The 14,730-nt window shown below is 54.8% G+C and overlaps 2 protein-coding genes across 5 annotated transcripts; one reads left to right on the forward strand and one right to left on the reverse strand.

The window, feature by feature from the left end:
• The first annotated feature begins 2,290 nt into the window (after window positions 1-2,290).
• Eola2 (endothelium and lymphocyte associated ASCH domain 2) lies at window positions 2,291-8,529 on the forward strand. Of its 4 annotated transcripts, XM_015498017.2 has the most exons (4): window positions 2,291-2,790; window positions 6,434-6,547; window positions 6,747-7,208; window positions 7,990-8,529. In XM_015498017.2, the coding sequence occupies exons 2-4, from the start codon at window positions 6,526-6,528 to the stop codon at window positions 8,211-8,213; spliced, it is 708 nt and encodes a 235-aa protein (XP_015353503.1). In that variant the 5' UTR covers window positions 2,291-2,790; window positions 6,434-6,525; the 3' UTR covers window positions 8,214-8,529. The 4 variants fall into 4 exon arrangements, with proteins under 4 accessions (XP_015353503.1, XP_048653000.1, XP_015353504.1 ...); XM_048797043.1 differs by lacking the exon at window positions 6,434-6,547 and having other exon boundaries at window positions 2,395-2,790; window positions 6,687-7,208; XM_015498018.2 differs by lacking the exon at window positions 6,434-6,547 and having other exon boundaries at window positions 2,395-2,790.
• Window positions 8,530-9,366: 837 nt separating this feature from the next.
• LOC125614353 (heat shock transcription factor, X-linked member 3-like) lies at window positions 9,367-11,588 on the reverse strand. The gene is made up of 2 exons (XM_048797042.1): window positions 10,555-11,588; window positions 9,367-10,140 (listed from the first exon to the last, which is right to left on the reverse strand). Exons 1-2 carry the CDS (start codon window positions 11,152-11,154, stop codon window positions 9,478-9,480), a joined length of 1,263 nt encoding a protein of 420 aa, XP_048652999.1. The 5' UTR covers window positions 11,155-11,588; the 3' UTR covers window positions 9,367-9,477.
• Between the last annotated feature and the right edge of the window lie 3,142 nt (window positions 11,589-14,730).

Genomic DNA, 14,730 nt, shown 5'->3' on the forward strand with positions numbered 1-14,730 from the left:
TCAATCCCTAATACCAAAAAAAAAAAAGAAAGAAAGAAAAAAAAAAGAAAAGAAAAAGAAAGACAACCGCAACTCTTTCCCATAAAACTCTGTGCTCTTCCCTTGCCCCTCCCACAAAGCTGCCCCCCATACTGCTCCAGTAAGGGCTCATAGACCCACCCAGCTCTTCCCACACTTTCCCCCCCAATTCCTAACCCAGCTCTCACACCTGTGCCCAGCTCCTCTCATAGCCATGCTCCTCATCTGAAATCTTACCACTCATAAGCCCTTCCCTAGTCCTCCCATAAATCCACCCCACTCTACTTGGGTTTCTCAACCCCACCCACAACTCCTGCATAGTAACTCACAGCCCTGCCCTGCTCCCAAGTTCCAACTCCTGCCCCTGAACCTAGCCCACAACTACTCCTACCTTTGCATTTGTGGCCAGACCCTCCATGACACATTAAAACTCAGCCCCACCCCAATTCCTACCTGAGTAATAATAGCCCTACCCAGCTCCACATTTTTTTTTTTTTTTGGTACCAGGGACTGAAGTCAGGGGCACTCAATCACTGAGCCACATTCCCAGCCAAATTTTGTATTTTTAGAGACAGAGACTCACTGAGTTGCATAGCCCCTAGCTGCTGCTGGCTATGAAGTCGTGATCTCCCAACTCAGCCTCCAGAGCCACTGTGATTACAGGTATGCACCCAGGCCAGCTCCAACACTTCTCCCTCAGCCCAGTCCCAACAGGAACTCAGCACTCAGCCCCGCCCAGCCACCTCCTACAGAGGCCAGCTCCCAAACAGTACATAACTCCTTGAGCCCCGCCCAGCTCCTCCCACAGATGTGCTCCCTCTCTATTTCATTACTCACAGCCCCGCCCCAACTTCTACCTGAGTCCAGAGCTCCATCCTCAACTCCACCTCACTCCTTCGCACCACCGCTCCCAATGCCTCTCTCATTCCACGTAGCCCCGCCCAACTCTGCCCGCGGACCTACCTCCAACACCTACTTCACTCCCTGCAGCCCCGCTGCCAACTCCCGCCTTACAACTCACGGTCCCGCCTAGCTTCTCCCACATCCTGTCCCCACCCCTACTCACCCGCCCACCTGGCTCCACCTGCGGGCCCACCTGGCTCCACCTGCAGCCCCAAACTCACCTCACTCCTTGCAGCCACGCCCCCAACACCTACGTATCCCTCAAAGGCCCGCCCCAACTCCTACCTCCTCGCAGCCCCGGACTCGGCTACAGGTTGCCCCAACCCCGGCCAGAACTCTCACTCCTCACAGCCAAGCCCAACTCCACCCGCAGCCCCTCCAACTCCCCCCACTCACACGCCCCCAACACTCACGTCACGCTAAGCCCCGCCCCTAACTTTCTCATTCCTTGCCAGGCCCGCCACCAACTCCTACCTCACTCCTCACAGCCCTGCCCAAAACTTCTGGTTCTTGCAGCCTCGGGAAGCTCCTCCTTGCAACCCTGCCCGGAACACCCACCCCACTCCTCTGGGCCCAGCACACCTCCACCCCCAGGCCACCCATCTCTTCCCGCGAACAGACCCGCAACTCCTCCCTCACTCCTGAAAGCCCCGCTCCCAAATACCACCTCATTCTTGCAGCCCCGCCCCAACTCCTACCTCACTCCTTGCAGTCCCGCCAAGCTCCTCTGGACAAGCCCACCCAGAGTTCCTAGCTCACTCCTTGCTGTCAGGACCCCAGAGCCTATGTCACTCATGGAAACACCGCCCCCAACTCCTACCTAAGCCCCGCGGAGCTCTTCTGGACAAACCCGCCCACAGCCCCTATCTCACTCCTCACAGCCCAGAAGAGCTCCACCCGCAGCCCCGCCCAGCTCCTCCCACCGGCTTGCCTCCAACGCCTACGTCACTCATCCCGCCACGCCCCCAACTCATTCTCATTCCTCACAGCCCCGCCCCAACTCCTACCTCACTCCTAGAAGCCTAGCTCTGCTACCCTGGCAGCACCCCGCGCCCCCAGCTTATACCTCAGCATTGTCCCCCCTTCCTACCTCCATACTCAACCCGCCCAAAACTCCTACCTTAGCACTCTCTCATGACTGGCCTTTCTCCTCTCTAAGCTCCAACCCTCCCCGCAGCACCGTCCCTAACGTTCTCTGAGGCTGGCCTCATTCCAACCTTTCCTTTTACTCCCGTGCGTCCCTTTCTAACTCTACTCCCTCTTCCTGGTCACGGGACTGCAGAGCTCTGATCCTGGTGGGATGGGCCAGGGCGTCAGGGCCTAGGGAGTCCAACAGCATTTTCTCCTTGCCGCTTGGGGAGGAAGTGCGTGCTGGCATAAGGGCGTGATTACGTACGCGCGTGGCTCCCTATCCGTGGCACGTGGCTACAGGCGGTCGGCCTGATTGGCTGGGTACAAACAAGCTGCGAACCTACGTGAGGTGTACGTAATCACGTGTGGGCGTGCTTCCATGCGTGGGTGCGTGCCTGCCTGTGCTCCTGCTGGAAGCGACTTTGGGGGCTGGGCTAAGGCGCCAGCGTTAATGCCTGCGAGCCCCTGTCCACAACCTAAGGTGTCCCAGAGGCGGCAGCAGCAGCGCAGCCCCAACACCGGACCAGCGCTCTCCTGGGCCTCATCATCTCCTCACCAGCCGGCGGAGCCCTTCCCAGGGCTGGTGGCCTCTCCTGGGCCGCGGTGGACTGTCCGGTCCGATGGTCGCAGGTCGGAGTTGGACCGGTGCCAGTGAGTCCAGAGTCCTGAGACTGCCCGCGACCTAAGAGAGCCAGGATCACCCCTGCGGGCGCCTGTGTGCCCCTCGCTTCTCCTAAGGTGCCTCTGGACTGGGGTTTCCCTGGAAGTGGGACTCAAAACCCATGCAGTGGAGCCCTAGTCAGCCCCTACTCCGACAGGCTTCACGCCCCATCTTCGGCCAAGTGCGTGTTTGTGATGTGCTTCTGCCAGCACACAGCTAGTGTGCTGCTCCGCTCACACCTGCCCCACCTTACCTTGAGCTGTGGACTCCCTGAGACCCCAGGCGATGAGATGTTCAGCTCTGTGCACTGGGTCGCTGTGCCCTGTGGGGTCTGCCCAGAATTAAAGTGAGGGTGATATGATTTGGGGCCTCCACACCTTTGCCCTGAGACCATGTGAGGAGAGGTGCCAGTTTTCTGCTCTTGGATCCTGGGTCCTGGCCTAAGAGCAGGGCTCCTTTCCCGAACTGACTTCCCACCCACCTAACTGATACATCATGTGATCCTTGACCCAGACGGGACTAGCCCCACTGTCATGGGCATCGGTAGCAGACCCAAGCTCTGGTGAGGTGCACATGTGTGTTCCCCTTGAAACATGCCCTCCCAGATAGTCCTGGTCTTTGGTGCTCGCTGAGTAGAAAGCCTTCTGGTGCCACTGTACAGCATTGCTGTCTTATCCTTCACCTGTCCTCCTTACCTCCTGTCCTTGTGCAGGTGAAGAAGCTGAGACAAGCAGAATGGGGCTTCCCCCTCAAGCCCCAGGCAGGTACCCTCTACAGCCCCAGGCAGGAGGGGGCTCAACCCCCTGATTGCCTTTAGTTGTCACCAGGGAGTCCACCCACGCAGGTCATGTTTCAGAGTTGTGGTTTTGTGGTGTCCATGAGGAAGGTGTCAGCTCAGAAGCTGAGTGGCGGGAACTAGGCAGACCTCCACTCTGGTCACATATCTCAGTAGAGGAGATAGAAATGGTGAGGCCTGGTGAGAGGCATTCTGCCTTCTTCCTAAGTCATGAGGATGGGGGATCCTTTGTCACCCATCAGCAGGATGATGATGCTGTGGGCTGTGTGTGGGACAATGGCACCACTGGTTGGGTGAGTCTTTGTGGAAGGCCACTTGCTGGCGTATTTCAGCATCTTTGATGTGTATGCCAACAAGTTTGTGACAAAGAATACCAATTCTAGTGGCAGAAAGTGGGAAGCAGCTTCTAACTATCCATCGGTAGAGCAATGTATGATTGTGTAAATTATGGGACCGCCAAGAGTGGGATGCCATCCAGAAGACGAATAAAGACGCAGATCAAGAGGTACAGAGAGGAAGAATGTGCTTGAAGTGCTATTGAATGGAAAGGTCTGGCCCTACTATGTGGAGATGTATGGTTGGGGAACACCTCACACCTATCTATTATTTTGCCAAGATAGCCATAAGAAAGTGCCACAAATTGGGTGACTTAAGGAACAGGAAGATATCCCCACACATTTCTGGAGGCTGGAATGTGAAACCAAAGTGTCAGGGGGCTCTGAGTCTTCTGTGGGCCCTTGGAGAATCTGCTCTATCCCTCTCCCAGCTTCTGGCTGTCGGTTGGCAATCTTCGGTGTTCCTTGACTCGAGGAAGCATCACCCCAATCTCTGCCTTCATCTTCTCATGGTGTTTTCCCTCTGTGTATGCACACCTCTAAATTCCCCAGTTTTGTAAGGACACCATCTATACTGGATGTGGGCCACCCTAGTCAGTTGAATTTTACTGGATTCTATTTGTAAAACCTCCATCTTTTATATTTATGGTTGTGGTGTGAGGTGCTGGGGGTAAAGCCCTTCAAGATAGGCTATCTAAGGGGACACAGGGAAACCCTGAGGACCCAACAAAGGCCCTGGGGTAGGAACTGGCCCTGGGATGGAAGACAGGCCTGTGCAGCAGCAGCAGCAGCAGCAGGGAGGTGGATAAAGGGGAAAGAGGGCTGATGGCAGGGGCAAGGAACCAGATCAGGAGGGGGCTTGTGGGCCTGGTGAGAAGTGTCTATTCTGACCTGGTTGGGCAGGAACCCTTGGAAGGTTTCAGCAGAGGAATGCCATGATGTGGTTGCCCCTGAATTGGGGTCGCTCCGACTACAGCTTGGATGCCAGAGAGCAGTGCCACATGCTGAGCAGTGATGAGGATACTGCTTGAGAAGCCAGCTGGTGGTAGGAGATTGGACTGGGATGGTGGCCATGTAGACCGACCATGGCATGGCATGGCATGAGATTGGGGATAGGCTTTGGAGATATGGCCATGTGACATAGGTGGTGGATGAGGGAAAGAGGGAGGAAGGAGAGTTCTAGGTCTGGGGCAGGGATATGGTATAGGTGGTGACCCCACCTACAGATGTGGAAGGGAGGTGGATTTGGTGTGCAGGGGTTGGGTCCTCAGTCTGTTGGCCTGACCAGGAAAGGCTGAGGCTAAGAAAGTTTGGCCAGTGGGCCATGTAGTAGAGGGGCCAGCAAGCACTCTGGAAGCCTGGGAAGGAGTTGGAAAGGGGATGGTCAGCCAGACCTGGGCTGCTGAGGGTCATGTGAGATGAAGACAGAACTAGCCAAACCCATATTCAGTGCCTGTGGGATACCAGATACCCCAAGGGGAGGGTTCATGTAGCGAGGGCTTGAGTTCAGTGAGGTGAGGAGGGAGACGTAGAGAGCTTTGCTGAGGCCTCTGCTGTGCAGAGTTGTCGCGGAGGGAGACAGAAGCTGGAGGAACATCCTTCACGTGACGCAGCACGTGCGGGCACAGCTCAGTGTGCAGAGGAGTCCTTTGTGTCAGGGAGGAGTAGTTTTCCTGAGTGAGAGCACAGAGTCAGGGCCCAGGCCCTGGAGTGAGGTAGAGAAGGGATGGCTTGTTAGGGGAAGCCCAGCCCTAGAAAGAGGAGGAAGGCAGAAGATCTGGCACAGAAAGGGAGGCTGTGGGTTGGTGGAGGAATGAGTGCCAGGCTTCTTTTGTCCTGATGGGGCCTTGTCTTTGGAGGATGGGTGTATTTCCTTAAAACCATAGGAGATACTTGGGGTGAAGTGGATGGGCTTGAAGAGGGTACAGGGAGGCACTAGGCAGAGTGGAGGGGGCAGCTCATGGGTAAAGGGCAGTGTTGCCAGAGGACAGGACCCCAGGCTTGATGTTGCTGCCGCTACCAAGAGTAGCCACCATTTGGGACTGTCGTACTAGGTGCCAGGGAATGGCTGAGTGCTCCCAGCACCTGGCCTGCCCTCACAGCCCCAAGGAAACCGAGGCTGCATGACCTTCAAAGAGTGAGCTGAGGTTCTGCCATCAAGCCCTGGTGGCTGCCCTGATGAGGGCCTGGGCTTCTCACTGAGCATAGCACAGGCTTCCTGTGGAAGGGGTCCATCGTCTCCTGAGGTACATGCAGGAAAAGGTGAGGGCCTCGTCAGGGAGTGCCTGAGGTCAGTCTGTTCCACTGTGGGCAGTTGCTTCATCTTTCAGCTCCTCCTTCTCTCAGCCATAGAGGGGGCTTAGCAAGTGCTACTGGGCCTGCTGGGTCATTTGAGGATTAAATTCAGTCTTCTAAGGGAGGATCCTGAGCATTCCAGGGCCGGGCACACGGAAGGTGTATGCACACTGGGTAATTGTTCTTATTCTCAGGATTCTTTGTCTTGGCTCAGGTGGGTGGGGGATGGGGCTTGAGGAGCATGACACCCAAGTGGGTCTGGAGTAGATACTGACAGGCCACTTGACATCACAGGGAGTTCTGACATAGGAACCGATAAATGTTGGACACCCAGGAATCGTGCGCAGCAGCCTGCAGTGGTGGGAGCCAGACACTGAGGGACGGCAATGCTTGTGGTGGCGTGGCCAGGTGCGGAGAGTGGTATTGGGGCGATGTGGGCAGACAGGAGAAGAGAGATCCAGGCCTGTTCCTCTGTGCCAAAGGCAGCCCACTCAGGGTGAAGCCCCAAGTAGGCCAAAGGGGGCCTCCCTCCTCTGTTTTCACCTAGGACATGGTGACTCCGGTCATGCTACTGACCACACACTGCCCTGCCTGTGCCTTTCTCCAGCTGTTGACATCCTACTCCACGTGCTCGCCAAAGACTCCACAGGATGGAACGGAATCATCCACACCCCAGCACCCTGCCTTGAGCCCATGGTGGAGCAGGGCCTCAGTGACTGTGCGGTGACAGGTAGAAGCAGCGACCCTCAAGGTCAGTGCGGTTTCAGGGCCCGGGGGAAGGACGACTTTGCTGGCTGTGAGCCCAAAGGGAAGAAGATGAAGTTTTCCTGCCTGTCCTTCCGGCAGCCTTATGCCGGTTTTGTCTTGAATGGAGTCAAGACCCTGGAAACGCGGTGGCATCCCCTGCTGAAGAGCCACCGGAACTGCACCATTGCCATCCACATTGCTCAGAGGGACTGGGAAGACAGCTGCTGGAGGGAGCTGCTGGTGGAGAGGCTGCAGATGAGCCCTGGGCAGATTCAGGCCTTACTCTGGGAAGGGGAGAAGTTTGGCCGAGGAGTGATAGCTGGTAAGTGGGGGCATGCCGACCAGGGTGCAGAGAGCTCCAGATTTGCCCCCCCGGATGGTGCTCTGAGGTTCATGGCTTCTGTTCGGTTTTCCCTTGAACTGGTGGGCATGTTTGCTGCAGTTTCCCTGAGCAGCACACCTTTGGAGGGGCCGCAAGAGGCACTGGGCTGGGGGTCTGCGGGCCTGGCTGCACACAACCTTGGTAAATCACCTCTCTCCTCTGGGCTGCAGTTGCTATTTGTGATCTGAGAGGTGTCTGTCTGTGGCACGTGGCCACTGAGTGCATGCCTCCAAGTCCAGAAGGGGCAGCACTGCATACCGTTCCAGCTGAGTGGCCTCTAGAGTGAGGCTGCCTGCCCGGCTTCATGTGCCTGCCACACCCGTGATGTTCCCTGGGCGCGTGCCCAACCTCTCAGCTGTCCAGGTCCCGCACTGGCACCTGCCACCTGGTGACCTCCTGAGGCGTCCCGTTGGCAGTGGTTACCCCTGCAGGCACGGTGCCCTTCTGATAAGTAACTGCCACCTCAGCAGTCTTATGGGGCCCACCCATCCCTTGTGCGTCCTCAGTGAGGACAAGGCTCTTTCCTATTCATGTCACCCTGGATTTCATGAACAGAGTGTGGCAGGTCACCAGTGTTGAGTGAGAAAGACTCAACTTGCCTCTAGTCTTTTTAGTGATATTTTGGGCTCCAGCAGTGTGCCTTTCAATCACCCTGTCATCACACGGCGGGCCTTGGATTATGGAAGGGAAAGCCTTCTGTGTGTTTTCTCTTTGGGCACAGGGCTCGTGGACATCGGAGAAACGTTGCAGTACCCGGAAAACTTAGCTCCCGACGAGGTTGTGGAACTGGAAAATCAAGCTGTTCTTACCAACCTGCGGCAGAAGTATTTGACAGTGGTTTCAAACCCCAGGTGGTTACTGGAGCCTGTACCCCAGAAAGGGGGGAAGGATGTGTTTGAGGTGGACATCCCGGAACATCTGATCCCCGTGGCATACAAGGTGTGACCACTGTGGGCTCCAGAGAGGAAAGTTGTTGAGACACCCAGTAAATCATGAAACAGACCCAAGAAAATCAGGTTAAGTGTGAATCGCCACAGCCCTCAGCGCTGCTCGTGGACACAGATTGCTATGCTCACAAGAAGGGAACGGGGAAGGCGGACTTTCCCTGGGCAGTGCCTCCTTGGGCTCATTGAGATCATGTGTGGTACCTTGACCTTCAGGGGACAGGCAAGGCCACCAGGAAATGTCTTGGCATTGCCCCTAATTTTGGTCCAGCTACTTTCTAGATTGTGCAAATAAATGTCCAGATGGTAACTGTTTAGTGCTTGGGGCACCCTTGTGGGTTTTTCCGGCTCTTTCTTTGAGTCAGAGCTCTGGGGTGTATGAAGAGCACCCAGGGGCATGGTGGGAAGTCTGGGACCTGGCACTGAATCCTGCTGGAGAATGACCAGCAGTTCATGGCCCAGTGCATCCCAGGTGAAGAGAACATTGGACTTGGAGCAGCCATCTGTTCCCTCTTGTCATTCTCACGCTGTGGGAAAAGTGTCCCTGGGTTCTGCATGGATGTCATGCAGCTACTTCCTTCCCAAGCAGAGGATCCTAAATACTGCTGTGATTGAGTCAGGTCGACTTTTGTAGAGACACGTGTGCTGTTTATTTTGTAGCAATCTTTTGTTGACTTTGTAGCCCAGTCTCTAGTGGTAGTTATCTGTGGGGACCAGGGGCAGGGGCTCTCCCCACCCTCATGGAGACTGGCATGGCCTGACTCTTGTGAGGCAGGATATAGTACCGTCCATCCCCTCCCAGATGGGAGCCTGATTTTAGGCCTGCAAAGAGGCCCACTGTGTGTTGGGAGACTTCCTGGCAACTCTGGGGTGGGGTTGCCCTGTCAGGAAGGAATCTCCTGCGTTGAGATACCTGAGTTGTGTGAGGTGATTCCCAGGTCAGGAGCCAGGCTCTTCTGTCTTCTGACCAGCGGGCCATTCAGGGACCAGATCTTGCTGAGCTCACACTCACCATTGCCCAGCCAGGTCCTGCACTGGGGGCGTGGAACAGCTGCTGCTTCCAAAGGAACGGGGTTAGGGGGACCTAAGCAGCACCAGCCACCACATTGTGCAAGAGTAGCACGGGAGCTTACAAAGAACAGGACTCACGACTCTTCTTTAGATCATTTATTTACCCCTTCAGAGTTTTGTTTTCCTCTGTCAAGACCAAAAGTGAGTTCAACATTAGAAAATGTTGACTTTTATCATTGGTGCGTGGGCTGAGTTCAAGGACCTGTGTTGTCCTTGAACTGCTCACAGAGTACACATTTGTAATCTGAGGAGCCCTCCTGCACCTCCTCCTCACCCTCACCTTGGCCTTCACCTTCACCTTCACCATCCTCTGGGGGCTCCCTTGGGGACATGGCTGAGAGGGCGGCCAGCAGGATGGAATAACAAGTGTTGTACAAAGACATGACTGAGCGACAATCAGGGTAACCCTGGGGGCTTCTGGGCACTTCCCCCTCACCTTCCATTCCAGCAGTAGCTTGGGACGAAGGTGTGCCGTCTTCAGAGGTGCCCTCCCCATCAGGGCTGCTTGGCTCCTGCGGGAGCTGGTTTTCCAGGGGTTGTTCAGAGACACTGCTCATCGCCCACAGCCCAGAGGGCATGAAGGGCTGTGTGCCTCTGAGCGCCTGGTGGTCCAGGGCTTCCCTCTGGGGCAGCTCGTGCTTTGCCTTGACCTCATGGTGGATGCGTGGGGAGCGTCTGGTACGGACCAGCTTCTTTTTCTTGGCAGATGATGCGCCGCTCTCTCGCCCAGCAGCCGGGTTCTTCAGTGGCGTTGGTATGCAGGTCCCACGCTGAGCAGAGCTTCTTGCTTCTCCTTTTTTACGGATGTTTTCCAGGAGCCCTGGCTTGTCTTTCTGGAAATTGGAGTTGCGGTAGATCTGAAACAAAAGGAAAAGTTTTAGCTTTCCTGGGGTAAAGGGTGCCTTGCTCCGCCCACCCCCACCCAGAATCCTAATGGACTTGGTTTTCAATGGAGGAAATCATTTTCAAGTTCCCGGCCAGTGTGGCCGCCCTTCCTGCGTGACCTCACTAAAGAAAATTCATAGGTCAAGGGGGTCAAACACATGCATGACAGTAACTGGCCTCTCAGCCCTTTTTTTCTTGCCTTCAGATTATCTTTAAAGGGTTGTCGCTTAACATGAAATGCTGAATGTTCATCTTTCCATAGGTGATCTACCACACTAGACCAGTGACCCTTGGAAATGAGCCCTTGCAGTGGAATTCATCTGAGGGCGCTAGGAAGGCATTCAAGAAACAGGGACAGTGGGTGACAGGAGTACTTTCTACTTTACCACCATTCTCTTCTTCCCCCGAGAGTAAGCTGATGCATCTTTTGGGCGGATCTTGCTGAATCCATAGAGGTTCAGCTGGCGAATGAAATTCTTCAGGCTGTCAGTTTCAAAAATCCTCTCTGCGCCCCTCCGGCCAAGGACCTCTCTCTGGAAAAGGTCAGCCTCGATGACCATGATGTCTCCTTCGCCACCCCAGCACACAGACCTGAAGGTGTCATCCTCCACTATTACCCAAAGCTTTCTGGGGAAGGAGAGCCCCAGAAGGTTCTCAGTGCCTTCCTCGCTGGTCTCCGGCCGGCTCGGTTCTTCTGGTGGCTGGCTCCGACCTTCTGGTGGCTGGCTCGGTTCTTCTGGCGGCTGGCTCGGTTCTTCTGGCGGCTGGCTCGGTTCTTCCAGAGGCTGGCTCGGTTCTTCCAGTGGCTGGCTCTCTTGGGAGCCGGGATCTTGGCTCAGGGCTTGGTCACCATACCCGTCCAAACCCTGTCCCGAATCCACCTTGGGATCAGGTGAAGGATGAGATAGGGGCTTGCTCGCTGGCTCTTCGCTGACCAACGAGGCCACCTGGATTTCAGAGTGCTCTTTGACACTCTCACTGGCCATGGTGCCACACTATCAGGAGCATTTCCTACCCAAGACTGGTGTAGACGTCCTAGTGAGTCTAAAGTGCCTTCGTCCAGGGAAGAGGCTCTATAAATACAGTCCGAGAAGTTCTAGAGCCTCCTAGCAAGGCAACTAGGCACTGACATCACCATCCTCTTTATTTGTCATGCGATGTCACAGAGCTGACGGGAAGCCAGGCTGGAGGGGGAGTGCTGGCGGAGGGTAGAGGACGGGAGGGGCAGCGGGGGCCCCAGCTTCCCTTTGCTCAAAGTGTACAAAGGTGTGGTTCACATTCCTAGAGAAGTCTCCCTTATGCTGACAGGCACATTGTGTCACCTGCCAGCCTCTCCCTAGAAGAGATGAGAAACCAAGACCCCATAGCCACTCCACTCCCAGAGATAGAGGAGGCCTGTTGCAGTCGTCTCTGATTTGCTCAAAGACCAGTCCCCAGTTAGTTTGAGCCTGGGTATTACTGAGCCAGCCCTGGTCATGTGGGCTGCTGGGTGACCATACCTCCGAGGTACGGTGGCCCAGCCTTTGGTGGGTAGCCCCCTGCCTTCCTCCCCCCTCCCCCCGCCATCTCCTCCCTACTTGGTATCTTCCAACTGCACCTGTGGGTTGCTAGGATCTTCTCCCATGGGCCCAAATAAGGAGTGTGTTTCATTGCCACTTCAGGTTGTCCCAAACTAGGAGTAGAGCAGTGCCAAGCAGGGCGGGAGCGCCTCTAGTGTTGAAGGATCGTGTTCCTTCCCCCTGTTGTGTGGTTGAAGGGCAGCGTCTCAGCTGAGCTTGGGAGGCTCCTCTCGAGCTCGGCTTACTGCCAAGCCTCATCCCTCCGCAGATGACGACAAAACTGCCCTTAGTTTCCACTGCTCCCCCCGCTGCCCTTCTCATTGCCCAACACGTGCACGATCTTGAGGCCTTGTCCACAGGTGTTCCTAAGGAAAGTTGCTTCTCATTTAGCTAGACATGACAGAACCATCCCAAACAGGCACCTGACCACGTGTTTTTGAAAATTACACCACTCTGAGCGTGTGGGTAGCAGTTAAAACCCCCCAAAGTCACCCTCCATGACAGATGAGGACACAAGACTGGTTTTGGACATCCATGGGAGACAGTTTGTCCTTACAGTCACTGTACCGGGGGCAAGGGTTTACAGCGGAAGACACCTACCCCAGGCTGAGAGGCACTAGGGTCCTCATCCCACTACGTGGTCCCCTTTGTCCTGTCCAAGGCTCAGCCCATTGTTTATATGCAGAGCACAAAGAGGGTTGGAAGGAAATGCTACCCAGGGGCCCTTTCAGTCCATGGGCTCTAATGCTTCATCATGTCCCTGTGTCTGGATTCAGTTCCCATGGAGAAGATGCTTTCAAACAAGTTTACAAAGCATTCACCCAAGGACTCAGTGTCACTCACACCTTAGCACGTGCATTTAGCATCTGTACAATAAAATGGAGGTGGTGGGTCGTGTCAGTGAAGGAGGCTTCTGGGGTTTTCAGTTAAACTGCCACGGACCTTGCCAACTTCTCTTTTCTTAGGCAAATTCTCGTGACTAGGAATGATGTTTTGTGGTATCCTGACAGCCTGTGGTGGTCAGCTTAGTGTTATGACAGTGAAATGCTCGAGGCGGCTAGTCTATGAGGAGAAAAGCCCATACTTAGCCCCAGGTTCTGCCAGTTGCAGGCCTTGTACCCAAGTCTCTGGACCTCTGTTGAGGGCGGCACATCATGCCAGGAGCATATGCTGGAGCAAATCGTTAATGTCCCCAGCCCAGAATGAGAGACATGATGGGCTAGGGTCCCACAGTCCCCCTCCAGGCCATGCTTCAGTGACCCAAAGACCTCCCAACGGGGCTGCACTGGGACTGAGCCTTTGACACACAGACCCTTGGGGGACACTTAACATCCAAATACTAGTGCTGGCTTCTGGAGGACTTGGCTGAGGACTCATAAAGGGATTGGGCCCTTGGGTGGGAGGGAGGTGCAAGTGAAGAACTGGACTGGGGAACCCAAACCTCTGGCCTTCAACAAAGAGCCAGTGTTTAATTGATTTCATGTAGACACCCTGGTGTCCTGTGGCTTCTGTAGGACCCTTAGGTAACCATCACCTGTTTTAAGTCACAAAGTATCTGCTGGGATTAGCAGTGCAAGACACCAGGCTCCTCTTAGTCCTGAGGAGGAATCGCTCACAGTGCTGGCTGCTCCTTGAGGAGCAGCGTTAGGAGAAGGCCAGCATCCCTGCACTCCCCTCAGCAGTCTGGCCCACAGGTTCAGCTCCAGACCTTCAGCCACCACTCGGACAGTCTCTGGGCCTCAGCATGCACAAGCCCCTTTCAGTGCTCCTAAGGCCCCCAGGCGCCAGACTGGGTACCGCTGGATCCCTAGTAGTCCTCTGAGCTCCCTGAGAGCTCCCTGCTCTTGCCCTGCCCATGCTGTCCTCTCATCTGGGAATGCCCTTCTCTACCCAGAGGGCACTCAGCTTTGTGAGCAGCTGCGTATTAGTGAAGACCTTTTGGCTGATATCACAGACAAAACTCAGAACTTGAATGGCCAAACAAGTTTGTGTTTTGTGTACAAAATTCTCTCTCTCTCTCTCTTTTTTTTTTTTTTTTTTTTGGTCCCAGGGATTGAACCCAGGGGTACTTAAACACCAAACCACATCCCTAGCCCTTTTTTATATTTTATTAGAGACGAGGTCTCACTGAGTTGCATAGGGCCTCACTAAGTTGCTGAGGCTGGGTTTGAACCCTTGATCCTCCTGCCTCAGCCTCCTGAGTCACTGGGATTATAGGCGTGCACCCCCAGCTCTGCTCTCAGGTGACCCAGGGGTCCAGAATGCTTCCATCCTCTGTTTTGTTATTGAAAGGAGGAAGAAAGCATGGAAATGCATACTGGCTCTCAAATGCCAGGTGGGAGGGAGGTGGAAGTGAAGAACTGGACTGGGGAAATGACCAAATGACACTGTCACTCTTGTCTCAGTGGCAAGGAAATGTCACGTGTCCCTTCCTATCTATGAGCAGGTGGACAGGAGTGTTGCCCCATGCCCAGGAAGGAGAGAAGATATGGCTGGGAACTGGAACTCTCTCCCCAAATCTGTTAGAGAGTTGGAGCTCAACCAGGAGCAAACACTGTCCTTGTTAGGCCACCACACTCATTTTTTGGAGCAGTTTCTGAGAAGACCAGATTTGCCTTGAAGTTTTAGGTGCCTGCTGTGGCTGATGATTTCAGTCCAACAGTATCCTATGGAACTGAAGAGGATCATGTCAAAGCTACCAGATAGGGTTCCCCTTCTTCACCCTCACAGCACATTTCTGCATTTGCCTCTGCAATACCATCCTCTCAGTAGGCTGAAGGTTACCCCTTTCATTTGATTCAGGGTAAAATCTTAACCACTGAGCCTCTGCCACCCTCCACATGGCCATTCTTGCCTGAACACCTGGACAGGTGCATTAGTCACACTGAAGCCAGCATTTTCCTGTGAAGCCAGTGCCAGACAGGTGGTAAAAAGATGGTGAATTGCTTTCTCTTTGTGTATATGTGATAAATTTTGAGCTAGCAGATGGGCACGGGGGGTACA

This window comes from Marmota marmota, unplaced genomic scaffold (genome assembly GCF_001458135.2).
Source record: "Marmota marmota marmota unplaced genomic scaffold, marMar, whole genome shotgun sequence".
NCBI lineage: Eukaryota > Metazoa > Chordata > Mammalia > Rodentia > Sciuridae > Marmota > Marmota marmota.

What these genes read in the sequence shown, in the direction of transcription:
- LOC125614353 (XM_048797042.1), bottom strand. Translation starts at nt 11,154, where the DNA reads ATGGCCAGTGAGAGTGTCAAAGAGCACTCTGAAATCCAGGTGGCCTCG. An exon ending in GGGGGAAGAAGAGAATGGTG is followed by an intron (nt 10,141 to 10,554) that starts GTAAAGTAGAAA and finishes CTTTTGTTTCAG; the next exon opens with ATCTACCGCAACTCCAATTT.
- Eola2 (XM_015498017.2), top strand. Translation starts at nt 6,526, where the DNA reads ATGCTTGTGGTGGCGTGGCCAG. An exon ending in GCTTGTGGTGGCGTGGCCAG is followed by an intron (nt 6,548 to 6,746) that starts GTGCGGAGAGTG and finishes GCCTTTCTCCAG; the next exon opens with CTGTTGACATCCTACTCCAC. An exon ending in TGGCCGAGGAGTGATAGCTG is followed by an intron (nt 7,209 to 7,989) that starts GTAAGTGGGGGC and finishes CTTTGGGCACAG; the next exon opens with GGCTCGTGGACATCGGAGAA.